At 47.0% G+C, this 14,434-nt stretch overlaps 2 protein-coding genes across 2 annotated transcripts in view; one reads left to right on the plus strand and one right to left on the minus strand.

Moving 5' to 3' along the window:
- The first annotated feature begins 7,300 nt into the window (after positions 1-7,300).
- Positions 7,301-10,024, plus strand: TMEM223 (transmembrane protein 223). The gene is made up of 2 exons (XM_069739909.1): positions 7,301-7,705; positions 9,683-10,024. Exons 1-2 carry the CDS (start codon positions 7,384-7,386, stop codon positions 9,973-9,975), a joined length of 615 nt encoding a protein of 204 aa, XP_069596010.1. The 5' UTR covers positions 7,301-7,383; the 3' UTR covers positions 9,976-10,024.
- Positions 10,025-10,064: 40 nt separating this feature from the next.
- Positions 10,065-14,434, minus strand: part of TAF6L (TATA-box binding protein associated factor 6 like) — a 29,419-nt gene continuing 25,049 nt past the window's right edge. Inside the window, exons 9-11 of the mRNA XM_069739908.1 lie at positions 12,353-12,485; positions 12,100-12,228; positions 10,065-11,435 (exon numbers count right to left, since the gene is read on the minus strand). Of these exons, the coding sequence (XP_069596009.1) occupies positions 10,809-11,435; positions 12,100-12,228; positions 12,353-12,485 (889 nt within the window). The 3' untranslated portion in view covers positions 10,065-10,808. The remainder of the gene's footprint in view (positions 11,436-12,099; positions 12,229-12,352; positions 12,486-14,434) is intronic.

The following is a 14,434-nucleotide window of genomic DNA, read 5'->3' on the forward strand; positions in this document are numbered from 1 at the left end:
TCGTCATCCTCTCTGTTCTCCCATTCCTCACCCTGAGAGGCACCCTCCTCCTCTTACTGCCTTGACAGCACAGTACAGTCTGTGGACGCCTCAAATATCTGAGTCTTGTCACAAATGGATCACCTTCACCCAATGGATTTAACGTCTGTTCAAGAGGGTTTGGTTTATGCTCTGAATAAAATTTGTCAGGCCATAGATCTAAGTGTGAAAATATGTGCCCATTGGTTCAGATTATTTAATAAACTTGACTCTGTGAATGTTTAGAGCAGCCATATGATACCTATGGAATATAGTGTGTGAACAGCTCTGCAGAATCGTCCATCTATGGTTCCCCACAGTCAGTTGGGAGCTTGGAGAGTTGTGATGTTGGGGAAAAAAGTTTAGTTGGAGTGTCACCACTGAGGACTATACTGTGTGTGATGTTAAAGTGGAGGAAGAAGAGCAGAGGCCACTTGATGCAGCGGTTGCCATATATTGGAGCACATGTTCTTTCTGGCCCTCATCTACAAAGCGTACCATTGTACGGCTGGCAAAGAAAGTGAGAGGAGCTACCCATCCAGTAACAGAAGTAGTAAAAATTCTGTTGAAATTATGAAGGAAGCAAAACCAACCGCCTCCTCAGCCCTCATATCATACCTGTCTCACAACCCTAAACAGCTATTCAGTCATTTCAATTCTTTTCTGCGTTCACCAGTTCCCCCACACTTTCCTCTCACCTGAATACTTTGCCTCACCACCTGTGAACGTGACACAATAACATCCCACCTCATTCCAAACTTTACCAGTCTTCATCACAAGCCTAACCCACCTCTTCAACCTGTCACTAATAACTTGTGTCTTCTCTCCTGATTGACACATATCTCAATCACACCCATCCTCAAAAAGCACGCCCTTGACCCATCCTCTGTGATCACCTATTGCCCCATATTTCTCCCCTAGGCCACGAAACTACTGGAGCATGTTCATTTTAAACTAATCCCACCTCTCCACTTCCTCCCTCTTTGACCAAGTACAATCTGGCTTCAGACCGCACCATTCCACTGCAACTGCCCTGACTAAAGTCATCAACAACCTACTAAGGCTACGTTCACATTTGCGTTGTTGTGTGCTGCGTCGGCGACGCAACACACAACGCACGCAAAAACGCATGCAAAACGCAGCAAAACGCTGCGTTTTGTGACGCATGCGTTCATTTTTATAGCGCAAAAAAATACAACAAGCTGCGTCCTCTGCGCCCTGATGCTTGCGCCCAAAAAACGCATGTGTCACAAAACGCAACAAAACGCATGTCCATGTGCCCCCCCATATTAAATATAGGGGCGCATGGCGCATGCGTCGCCGCGGTTGCGCCAGACGCACCGCAAATGTGAACGTAGCCTTACTGCCAAATAAAAGCAACACGAGTTTGTCCTCCTCCTGTATCTGCCATCTGTCTTTGATACAGTGGACCATTCCCTCTTACTACAGACGTTCTGATCTGTTGACGTTACAGATTTGGCCTTTAGTTGGATCTCCTCATACCTAACAGACAGGACATTCAGTAACTCCCACTCACACACCACCTCCTCATCTCGCCCCCTATGTGTCAGTTTCCACCAAGGTTTAGTTGTTTGACTGTGAACTTTGCTTAGAGGTCACCCTCTCCTTATTAATGTGATCACACACCTCAACCTAAGGTATTCCCTACCTACAGCTGGGTGACACCTTCTATTTAAAGGGCTTCTCCTTGAATATGGAGGTGCCAGAGCTACAGTGTTAGTTTTCCTTGCATGCTTGATAGTTGTCAGGTTCCTCAGGTCAGTCTGTCTGCTTGTCTACCCTGTACCCATCTGCTATTACCTGTCTGTGCCCTACTGCTCATACCTGTCTGCGCTCTTCTGTCCATCAGCCGGGCCAGATCGCACCTGCCAGCACCCATCTGTCCTAACTCCCAGTCCAGAGCGCACCTGCCAGTACTTTTCTGTTCCTCAGCCAGTCACATCTGCACCCGTGGTTCCAGAGTCCCTACAGTGCCTGACTGCATTTTTCATCAATTCATTGGGCCTTATCAACTTAACAGCTCTAGGGGGTCAGCTGCCACATTCTGTAGGTCAGCTATGGAGTAGCACCTGGTGCCACCTCTTTGTACCTCCTTGGGTCACAGTTTTCCCCTGCTGCCACTTGTCCGAGTAGGGATTTGGTAGGCCACCTAGTTACACCCCTTCCAGGCTTTCAGAGAGATACGGAACAGTGATTCCACCACCTTGCCCATTACAGTCTCAATCTGCTGTGTTGGCTGTAGTGTAAGAGGTGTCGGTCCCCGCTATACTAATTATACTTTACAGCAATTGATGCCACTTTGTTGGTGTCTGCCACTAATTGTTGTAAATGTGTATGCTCCTGGTTGGGTCTACTTTCAAAAGAATATAGAAGAGACATGTCATAAAGTAGGGACCAACAAATCTATAGATAATATCTTAAAAAGTAAATTTTATTTGGGTGTACAAGAACAAAAAAAAAAAAAAAATTAAAAACATCTAAAAACAATGTTTGTAGTATAAGAAACAAAAATCATGTTGGCTGGGTCTCCTTCTAAGGGTACCGTCTCACAATGGCACTTTTGTCGCTACGACAGTACGATCCGTGACGTTCCAGCGATATCCATACGATCTCGCTGTGTCTGACACGCAGCAGCGATCAGGGCCCCTGCTGAGAATCGTACGTCGCAGCAGATCGTTTGGAACTTTCTTTTGTCGCTAGATCTCGCGCTGTCATCGCTGGATCGGTGTGTGTGACACCGATCCAGCGATGCGTTCGCTTGTAACCAGGGTAAATATCGGGTTACTAAGCGCAGGGCCTCGCTTAGTAACCCGATGTTTACCCTGGTTACCATCGTAAATGTAAAAAAACAAAAACAAACACTACATACTTACATTCCGGTGTCAGTCAGGTCCCCCGCCGTCTGCTTCCAGCACTGACTGCCGGCCGTAAAGTGAAAGCAGAGCACAGCGGTGACGTCACCGCTGTGCTGTGCTTTCACTTTACGGCAGTCAGTCAGTGAGTGCGGGAAGCAGATGGCAAGGGACCTGACGGACACCGGAATGTAAGTATATAGTGTTTGTTTTTTTTAACTTTTACAATGATAACCAGGGTAAACATCGGGTTACTAAGCGTGGCCCTGCGCTTAGTAACCCGATGTTTACCCTGGTTACCCGGGGACTTCGGATTCGTTGGTCGCTGGAGAGCTGTCTGTGTGACAGCTCTCCAGCGACCACACAGCGATGAAACAGCGATGCTGCAGCGTCGCTAAGTGTGACGGTACCTTTAGGTATGAGGAGATCCAACTAAAGGCCAAATCTGTAATGTCAACAGATCAGAACGTCTGTAGTAAGAGGGAATGGTCCACTGTATCAAAGACAGATGGCAGATACAGGAGGAGGACAAACTCGCGTTGCTTTTATTTGGCAGTAGGTTGTTGATGACTTTAGTCAGGGCAGTTGCAGTGGAATGGTGCGGTCTGAAGCCAGATTGTACTTGGTCAAAGAGGGAGGAAGTGGAGAGGTGGGATTAGTTTAAAATGAACATGCTCCAGTAGTTTCGTGGCCTAGGGGAGAAATATGGGGCAATAGGTGATCACAGAGGATGGGTCAAGGGCGTGCTTTTTGAGGATGGGTGTGATTGAGATATGTGTCAATCAGGAGAGAAGACACAAGTTATTAGTGACAGGTTGAAGAGGTGGGTTAGGCTTGTGATGAAGACTGTGGTAAAGTTTGGAATGAGGTGGGATGTTATTGTGTCACGTTCACAGGTGGTGAGGCAAAGTATTCAGGTGAGAGGAAAGTGTGGGGGAACTGGTGAACGCAGAAAAGAATTGAAATGACTGAATAGCTGTTTAGGGTTGTGAGACAGGTATGATATGAGGGCTGAGGAGGCGGTTGGTTTTGCTTCCTTCATAATTTCAACAGAATTTTTACTACTTCTGTTACTGGATGGGTAGCTCCTCTCACTTTCTTTGCCAGCCGTACAATGGTACGCTTTGTAGATGAGGGCCAGAAAGAACATGTGCTCCAATATATGGCAACCGCTGCATCAAGTGGCCTCTGCTCTTCTTCCTCCACTTTAACATCACACACAGTATAGTCCTCAGTGGTGACACTCCAACTAAACTTTTTTCCCCAACATCACAACTCTCCAAGCTCCCAACTGACTGTGGGGAACCACAGATGGACGATTCTGCAGAGCTGTTCACACACTATATTCCATAGGTATCATATGGCTGCTCTAAACATTCACAGAGTCAAGTTTATTAAATAATCTGAACCAATGGGCACATATTTTCACACTTAGATCTATGGCCTGACAAATTTTATTCAGAGCATAAACCAAACCCTCTTGAACAGACGTTAAATCCATTGGGTGAAGGTGATCCATTTGTGACAAGACTCAGATATTTGAGGCGTCCACAGACTGTACTGTGCTGTCAAGGCAGTAAGAGGAGGAGGGTGCCTCTCAGGGTGATGAATGGGAGAACAGAGAGGATGACGATGATGTAGTAGCTCACACATGTTGTAAACCCCGAGGCATGCAGCTAACTAGCTCAGCAGAGGAGGAGGATGAAGATGAGGTTGCGTACACAGAGTTATGCAATCACGACAACCAATGCATCCTGAGGCCCAACTCTTGCAGTGGACAGCATTTTTCGCGGTTTTGCATTTGCCTAGCATGGGTCCTTTTTTGCACACTTTCAAAAATATTAAAAAGCATGCTGTAAAAATTTTGTAAAAACAGTAAAAAAAAAATTTTTTTCAGTACTACATGAGGGGCCCAAACGCATTTAACCCCTTAAAAACATCAGTTACTTATTCAAATCTGTGGAAATGGGCTGTTTGCCCACTTTGATGCCAGTTCTGGTGCCCAGAACCCATTTGGGCCAGGCTGAAGGGACGTGGATTTGATGCAGGGCATCACTGTCTATGTATTTTGTGCATCAGATCAGTGGCCCAAAGGCATTTAACCCCTTAAAAACATCAGTTACTTATTCAAATCTAAGAAAATGGGCTGTTTGCCCACTTTGACACCAGTTCTGGTGCCCAGAACCCATTTGGGCCAGGCTGGAGGGACGTGGATTTGATGCAGGGCATCACAATCTGTATATTTTAAGTGTCAGATCAGTGGCCCAAAGGCATTTAACCCCTTAAAAACATCAGTTACTTATTCAAATCTGTGAAAATGGGCTGTTTGCCCACTTTGATGCCAGTTCTGGTGCCCAGAACCCATTTGGGCCAGGCTGAAGGGACCTGGTTTTGATGCAGGGCATCGCTCTCTGTGTATTTTAAGTGTCAGATCAGTGGCCCAAAGGCATTTAACCCCTTAAAAACATCAGTTACTTATTCAAATCTAAGAAAATGGGCTGTTTGCCCACTTTGACACCAGTTCTGGTGCCCAGAACCCATTTGGGCCAGGCTGGAGGGACGTGGATTTGATGCAGGGCATCACAATCTGTATATTTTAAGTGTCAGATCAGTGGCCCAAAGGCATTTAACCCCTTAAAAACATCAGTTACTTATCCAAATCTGAGAAAATGGGCTGTTTGCCCACTTTGATGCCAGTTCTGATGACCAGAACCCATTTGGGCCAGGCTGAAGGGACCTGGGTTTGATGCAGGGCATCAATGTCTATGTATTTTAAGTGTCGTATCAGTGGCCCAAAGGCATTTAACCCCTTAAAAACATCAGTTACTTATTCAAATATGTGAAAATGGGCTGTTTGCCCACTTTGATGCCAGTTCTGGTGCCCAGAACCCATTTGGGCCAGGCTGAAGGGACCTGGGTTTGATGCAGGGCATCACTGTCTGTGAATTTGAAGTGTTGTATTAGTGGCCCAAAGGCATTTAACCCCTTAAAAACATCAGTTACTTATTAAAATCTGTGGAAATGGGCTGTTTGCCCACTTTGATGCCAGTTCTGGTGCCCAGAACCCATTTGGGCCAGGCTGAAGGGATGTGGATTTGATGCAGGGCATCACTGTCTATGTATTTTGTGCATCAGATCAGTGGCCCAAAGGCATTTAACCCCTTAAAAACATCAGTTACTTATTCAAATATGTGAAAATAGGCTGTTTGCCCACTTTGATGCCAGTTCTGGTGCCCAGAACCCATTTGGGCCAGGCTGAAGGGACCTGGGTTTGATGCAGGGCATCACTGTCTGTGAATTTTAAGTGTTGTATCAGTGGCCCAAAGGCATTTAACCCCTTAAAAACATCAGTTACTTATTCAAATCTGTGAAAATGGGCTGTTTGCCCACTTTGATGCCAGTTCTGGTGCCCAGAACCCATTTGGGCCGGGTTGATGGGACCTGGGTTTGATGCAGGGCATCACTGTCTGTGAATTTTAAGTGTCGTATCAGTGGCCCAAAGGCATTTAACCCCTTAAAAACATCAGTTACTTATTCATATGTCCAAAATTGACTGTCTGCCTACTTTGATGCCAGTTCTGATGCCCAGAACCCATTTGGGCCAGGCTGGAAATAACTGGTTTTGATGTGGGCGTCCTGTTCTATATGTCTGCAGTGTGAGATCAGTGGCCCAAAGGCATTTAACCCTTTCTTCAGCGCTCTTTGGTGCCCACTTTGATGCCCATTTTTGTGCCAGTTTTATAGTTTTTGTTGCCGTTTTTAAGCGTATTCACATCACGGCTCCTCACTGCATTGTCTTTTATTATTATGATGATTATTTTTTGTTGTTAAACCTAAAAAAAAACGGAAAAGAAAAAATTGCCGAATAAGAATCTGACGAATAAGAAACCAACTTCAGCTCCGAATAAGAAACTGACGAATAAGAAACCAACTTCAGCTCCGAATAAGAAACTGACGAATAAGAAACCAACTTCAGCCTCGTCAACGCATTGGTGTCTGGATCTATTTCTCCAGGTGCCGCCATTTATATTATTTCTTGCCTGTAATTAGGGCCACTTTTTTGCTTACAGCACCATTTAATGTGGTGACTTCTTGCCTGTAGCATTTTGCTTGTCTCTCTGACACACATGTACACAGTTATGGAGGAGGCCCAGCTATGTTTTGGTTTCAGGGTTTATGTGGTGGAAGACATGTCGCTGTAACCTCTCCTCATTCCCTTAGCACGGACCAGTGAGCAGGCATCACATTCCACCCCCCATTCAGTAAGACCTGAAGAGCAACTCATAACAGGCGTCGAATCTTGGCCCACACTTATGGGTGACGCCATCTTTCTACTCCCGGCCCACGCTCATGGGTGACGCCATCTTTGTGCTCTCAGTTGCGCTTCTGCGCACGCGCTAGAAGTGATCCCGCCCTGGTGCGGACGTCATCACTTCGCGCCTCCGGGTGTCAGCGTTTCTCGGGGTGGGGGTGGTGGGATAATAGACTTGGCATGGGTCTCCTGCGGTTGCTAGGAGACGTTCGCTCCTTCTTGGTACACCGATCCCGAGCCGTTCTTCTCACTCGTTCTTTCCAGGCAGACCCGGTGCCCCGAGATGTGCTGCTGTTCCAGCACCAGAGGCCGCGCTTCTTCCCGCTGCTCGGCTTCTTCTGTGCGGCTCAGGCCGGCTTCTGGGCTTACTTGGCTCATTTCGGTTACACGTCACTGCGGGACATAAGACCGAATGACTCCGAGGAGAAGGACGTGAAAGGAGGAAGGAACATGGGCTCCCCCTTGTGGAGGACGGTGTTCACCGCCGGCTGCCTGTCTGTGGGTAGGTGGCTGTGACCTCCAGGGAGGCGAGGGCAGAGCCTGGGGAGGAGAGGACCTGCAGTCATCTGAGGCTGCGCTGTGTGCTGCAATGGACTTAAAGGGGTCCCATAGCATCAACAAACTGTTCTTTACTCACCCTCCCCTGGTTCACTGCTGCTCTCAGTGTCTGTAATTGTCTGCAGCGCTTGTGTCCTGTTGTTAACGCTGCAGCCACTCACCATCAACTGCTGAGTTCAGTGATTAGCTGCAGCGCTTGCAACAGGACATCAGCGCTGCTGACAATAACAGACATCCGGAGCAGCGCAGGACCAGGGGAGGATGACTAAAGCTCAGCTTGCGGATTAAGAAACTAACAAATTGCAGCATTGGTGGGGGAGACGCCTTTCCCCCCGCCTCCCCCCCCCCCCCCCAAAAAAAAAAAAAAAAAAAACAACAAAAAAAAAAAACCTTTTAATTGTGGTTTCTCTTAGCAAAGACGCAGGTTTGAATTTTTGGGGAGTGAGAAATTGAGTTTCCAGTTCCAAAGTTTGGGTTGAGATTTGATTTCTATGGTGGTCAGGTTCTGGTACTCGAACCAAACTTCATCCCTAACCTAGGTCTCGTGTCCGTTCCTAAAACACAGTCCGAGTTTGGTCAGTGTCAGTTGTCACCATCAGAGTTTGGAGTTCCATCGGTTTTTCTCAGAGGAGCTTTAGTTTCTTTTTCCAGTAAATGTGATCCGAGTGCCGTCCAATTTAAAAAAAAAATAAAAATTCTCACTGACCCATAGACTTGCACGACCAATTTTGTTCCGACGCTCAGATGAACACTGGACAGGGCTTCGAAATTTGCATGTAACGTCCATTCTGCAAACAATCACGTACATGTGTAAGACCCCGTTCACTATTATAGGCAGGAGTGCTGGCCGTGAAAAACATGGAAGGCACTCGTGTGCGAAAAACTGCCATCTGAATGAGCCCTAACAGGCAGTGCTTCAGTTTACATCATTAATGCACTGGATTATTTATTGCAAAATACACAGATGGAATGTCCGAACAGACTCGTGACCAGAACCGTATCCAGACTCCTAAGCTGAAAATGGGCAGGGATTTATAAGCTATAGCAGAGGTGTCAAACTGCATTCCTCGAGGGCTGCAAACAGGTCGTGTTTTCAGGATTTCCTTAGTATTGCACAGGTGATGCAATCATTCTGTGCAGGTGATTAAATTATCACCTGTGCAACACAAGGAAATCCTGAAAACATGACCTGTTTGCAGCCCTCGAGGAATGCAGTTTGACACCTGTGAACTATAGAATACAAGTCAGGCCTCATTCAATGTATGAGAAATTCAGACAAATTATTGTGATCAGAATGTGGTCCAAGTGTCAGACGATTTTCTCGTAATTGGAGAAATAAATTATTAAAAATTTTTAAAAAAAAATGGAGAAATAAATTTAAATAAATAAAAAATCTCCATTCTGACAGTCCTTGAAAATCGGACGGTACGCTTAAGTCATCCAAGTGCGGTTTGATTTTTTTTTTTTTTTTTCAAAGACCCATTGACTTTCATTGCTGATTTTGATCCGACCCTCAGATCAAAATTGAACGTGTCTCCCACTTTGCTCTGCAGAACACTCGATTCGAGGAGAAAAAAAAAAATCAGACATGTGAACAGCCCCAAAGAGTATCTGAGAAAATCACAGATGGCCCTCGCACGCAAAAATCAGACTTCCGAATGAGGCCTCATGTAGAATATCTTCCCAGAGAACTAGATCAGGCATTATGGCCGCCCGCCTGTCGATCTGACACCATGTTCAAAGAGACAGGTTCACATTAAAGTGACATAAATCGGGTTTAGTGTCGGTGTCTGAATGAATGAAATACAACTTGAAATGGACTTTCTCCCACAAAACTATGTATCATTCTGCTACCACTCCGTGACATCGCCTGTGGGTCAGGAGGCGTTAGTAGTAACTTTTGGTTTACTTCTCTTGCTAGGTTCCCTTGTGGTAATTGCCGGTCTGCTGTTCTCCCGCCGATCTGTGAATGCGGTGACTCTACATGCAGGAGGACAGAGAGTGACCATTGCCACAGCCGGAGTGTTTGGCCTTGGCTCGTCCTTCAACATCCCCTTGAGGCACGTGTCTTGCATGGCCCACCGCTCCGAGGTTCCAGCTATGATACCCTTGAAGGTTAAAGGTCGACCGCTCTACTACTTGTTAGACAAGCAAGGACAGGTTTCCAACGCCAAGTTGTTTGATCTCACCGTGGGAGCGTATCGTACACTATGACCTTCACACATCTCCTGTATATATGTAGAAATAAACTTGTTAAAGCCCACTGTCGTCTGTATGTGTGCCGGACGAGGAACAACAGTTACAGCATTAACGCTTATTTTAATAATCAAAACCTAGTGCAAATGTCATAACATTTACATCCGACAAACCAAATATTTGGACAAAGGCATCACCGGGCACAAGTTTTAGATTCACAGCATCATCAGGACCTATGATGGCGTCAGTTCTTGTCATTAGACTGGTATTTAAGCATAAATCAGCATTGGATATACAATCGAGTAATAGGATCGATGTGAAGCAGTGACCACGATACAGTGTGACAGATGTGATCTCCTGCACCTGTAACAGCTGATCAGTGGGGGTGTTGGATGGAATACCATTGGACAAGTCATCAGTATCAGACTGGCAGGGAACTATGGTACTTCAGATAAATGTGGGTCCCAAACTATGGTACTGGCATCTCGAGAATCACGACTGGCAATTTTCACAATTACAGGTGTATAAAGAATGATGTGTATGCCCGTTGGGTCTTTTCAACATAGATGTGGGTCACAATTACGGGACATGCATCTGTCAGACATTTATGGTGCATCCTGTGGGTATGCCATAATGTCCAACCTCTTTAAGATCATGTGTTTTAGTATTCATTCCAACACCCCACATATACAACCAACTGTATCTATTATATGGGCAGTACTGGAAGCTGGAAGTGCCAATCACTTAGGCATGACGAATAAGCTCAGGAGCACTCTAGGCTTCAAGATAGTAATTTACTGCAGTGTTTAATGCAAAAGTCCATCTTGGTGAAACCCCAAGTACAGTCTCCATCACAAAGGTAAATAAAGTGAAAGTTCTGCTTGCGCGCCCCTGCGTCCAGGCTTCGTCATTCTTCCAATCATTGGCAACTTTTGGGCATAGCGACTAGCTGTAGCCGTTGGGCCAGTGTGCAGCTGGAAGACACTCTGAAACCTCCGGCCATTACCCCCACGACCCGCTTGTCTACCTCCAATAAGGAAGGTGAAGCGTGGAGACCCACGTGGTGCAAGTCTACTCCTCTGAAATGCTTCTCTTACTCCTTGCCCCCTCTGTCCCTGCCGTGAAGCTCCGCGAGGGCGTGATGATGATGTCGGAGGTCGTTGAAGCTGTCGGCCGGGGTTTGTCACTTCTTCCTCTCCATGAGCTGTCAGCTGTGGCATTTTCCTTGCCCCATCCACAGAACACTCCTTTTTAGGCTCCTGTTGGCCTCTAGAAATGGTTCCTGGTTGTGATGGCGTTCCTCCAGTCCCAAAGCGAACAGCTAAGCTGTCTCCGAAAAAACAATACAGCTCATTGTACATCTCGAGCAGAGACACAGTGGGAGCAGGAGGCAACGTAGAATACGAGTCATGGGGTGAGGGACTGGCGTCTTTCTCGCGGTATCTCGCTTTCATCTTCAGAAGGCGTTCCACAGCCACCTAAGGGGTTGTAAAAAGTCAGTCATGCCGATATGTGACCTCTTATGTGCTCGGTCATATTTGCATCACGTTAATGGCCTCCGTCTTATGTATATGCTTGGAAAAACTCCCCACCCATACATTTCATAGACACTCACAGATGCCCAATAGTGGACTCCGTTACTCACTGGTTATAATGGTTCATCGGATACATCGTCTGAAGTATATTTAACCAGATTCCATTGTATCCGACGAGCGATGAGGAACCCTATTAAACATCCATTTAATCCATACATCCCCTTTAGGTTTCTGTTTAATACGTCATTAAATTTTTTTTTGAAAAGTTTGTGATGCATTCATTCATTAAGTAGATACTATACAGTGGTGTCCATCACTCATGAAATCGTATAGTATCCGTTTAATAGATTTCATACTTCATTCTGAAGTATACTAACAAACTTGGCCAAAAGAGGGTGAGAATGTATATAGTCCCTGCAGACCACCAAAGACATCTAAGTTATGATTAGATTAGACATTGGGATGATAAACTGCTCATCTTCTCATTCGTTAGTAGAAATAAATGCCATCAAGCTGTCCAAAGGTGACAGAGCGCACATATTCTGTCTGCGGTAAGGTGGGTGATAGCATGAAGAAAGGTTCCTTTAGTTCACTTTTGCCCACTTACCAGAATGGCTCCATAGACCTTATGGCCGTCTGCCTTGACCTGAGCATTGGACATGGAGTGATCATCTAGTACTGTTTGCAATCCAGCCCAGTAAGTTGGGAGCAAAGGATACAACACCTGTTCCACTGCCTGAAATGAAAAATGGCCTAGTAGAAGTCCTGACCGGTTTAGTAGCTTACGTTCTGTTATTTTTGTAAAATACGGTTCCATCCTGCTGATAGGATGAGGTCGCTAAACATGGCTGGAAACTTACCTTCCAGCCTAGGGCATGGAGACCAACCACCGCTCCATAATGGGAGCACAGAGGGCGGACAGGGTCTCCCAAAACTTTTTGCAGAGATTGCAAAACCTGTGTATACAGCGACCCTTCCAAATCCCGATGTGTCCTGAAAAATAAAAGATAATCAGTAAAGTAGTCACGACTGCTCTACTGCCTAAGGGTCTATTCACACAGTTTTCAGGGTGCACCAGAGGTATAAGTCTAAAGGATTTAACCCCTTCCCGACCTTTGACGCATACGCTGCGTCATGAAAGTCGGTGCCATTCCGACCCATGACGCAGCATATGCGTCATGGAAAGATCGCGTCCCTGCAGGCCGGGTGAAAGGGTTAACTCCCATTTCACCCGATCTGCAGGGACAGGGGGAGTGGTAGTTTAGCCCAGGGGGGGTGGCTTCACCCCCTCGTGGCTACGATCGCTCTGATTGGCTGTTGAAAGTGAAACTGCCAATCAGAGCGATTTGTAATATTTCACCTAAAAAACTGGTGAAATATTACAATCCAGCCATGGCCGATGCTGCAATATCATCGGCCATGGCTGGAAACACTTATGTGCACCCACCCCACCCCTCCGATCGCCCCCCCACCCCCCCGATCTGTGGTCCGCTCCCCTCCGTCCTGTGCTCCGCTCCCCCGTCCTCCTGTCCGCTTCCCCGTGCACCAATCACACCCCCTGTGCTGCAATCAAACCCCCCCGCACTCCGATCCCCCCCCCGCACACAGCGACCCCCCCCCCCGTGCTCCGATCCACCCCCCCCGCACAGCGATCCCTCACCCCGTGCTCCAATCCTTCCCCGTGCTCCAATCCTCCCTCCCGTGTTCCGATCCACCCCCCCCCATGATCCGATCCACCCCCCCGTGCTCCGACGCCCCCCCCGTGCCCTGATCTCCCCCCCTTATACTTACCTGGCCGCCCGAGGTCCGTCCGTCTTCTTTCCTGGGCGCCGCCATCTTCCAAAATGGCGGGCGCATGTGCAGTGCGCCCGCCGAATCTGCCGGCCGGCAGATTCGTTCCAGAGTGAATTTTGATCACTGAGATATATCCTATCTCAGTGATCAAAATAAAAAAAATAGTAAATGACCCCCCCCTTTGTCACCCCCATAGATAGGGACAATAAAAAAAATAAAGAATTTTTTTTTTTTTCACTAAGGTTGGGGTAAGAACTAGGGTTAGGGTTAGGGGTAGGGTTAGGGGTAGGGTTAGGGGTAGGGTTAGGGGTAGGGGTAGGGTTAGGGCTAGGGTTAGGGGTAGGGGTAGGGTTAGGGCTAGGGTTAGGGTTAGGGTAGGGTTAGGGCTAGGGTTAGGGTTTCGGTATGTGCACACGTATTCTGGTCCTATGCGGATTTTTCCGCAGCGGATTTGAAAAATCCACAGTGCTAAACCGCTGCCGATTTATCGTGGATTTACCGCGGTTTTTCTGCGCATTTCACTGCGGTTTTACAACTGCGATTTTCTATTGGAGCAGTTCTAAAACCGCTGCGGAATCCGCAGAAAGAAGTGACATGCTGCGGAATGTAAACCGCTGCGTTTCCGTGCAGTTTTTCCGCAGCATGTGTACAGCGATTTTTGGTTCCCATAGGTTCACATTGAACTGTACACTCATGGGAAACTGCTGCGGATCCGCAGCGTTTTCCGCAGCGTGTGCACATACCTTTAGAATTAGGCCATGTGCACACGGTGCGGATTGGCCGCTGCGGATTCGCAGCAGTGTTCCATCAGGTTTACAGTACCATGTAAACATATGGAAAACCAAATCCGCTGTGCCCATGGTGCAGAAAATACCGCGCGGGAACGCTGCGTTGTATTTTCCGCAGCATGCCAATTCTTTGTGCGGATTCCGCAGCGTTTTACACCTGTTCCTCAATAGGAATCCACAGGTGAAATCCGCACAAAAAACACTGGAAATCCACGGTAAATCCACAGGTAAAACGCAGTGCCTTTTACCCGCGGATTTTTCAAAAATGATGCTGAAAAATCTCATACGAATCCGCAACGTTGGCACATAGCCTTAGAGTTGGGTTGGAATTAGGGTTGTGGTTAGGGTTAGGGGTGTGTT

This window comes from Ranitomeya imitator, chromosome 9 (genome assembly GCF_032444005.1).
Source record: "Ranitomeya imitator isolate aRanImi1 chromosome 9, aRanImi1.pri, whole genome shotgun sequence".
In the NCBI taxonomy this organism is placed as follows: Eukaryota; Metazoa; Chordata; class Amphibia; order Anura; family Dendrobatidae; genus Ranitomeya; species Ranitomeya imitator.

What these genes read in the sequence shown, in the direction of transcription:
- TMEM223 (XM_069739909.1), top strand. Translation starts at nt 7,384, where the DNA reads ATGGGTCTCCTGCGGTTGCTAGGAGACGTTCGCTCCTTCTTGGTACAC. An exon ending in CGCCGGCTGCCTGTCTGTGG is followed by an intron (nt 7,706 to 9,682) that starts GTAGGTGGCTGT and finishes TTCTCTTGCTAG; the next exon opens with GTTCCCTTGTGGTAATTGCC.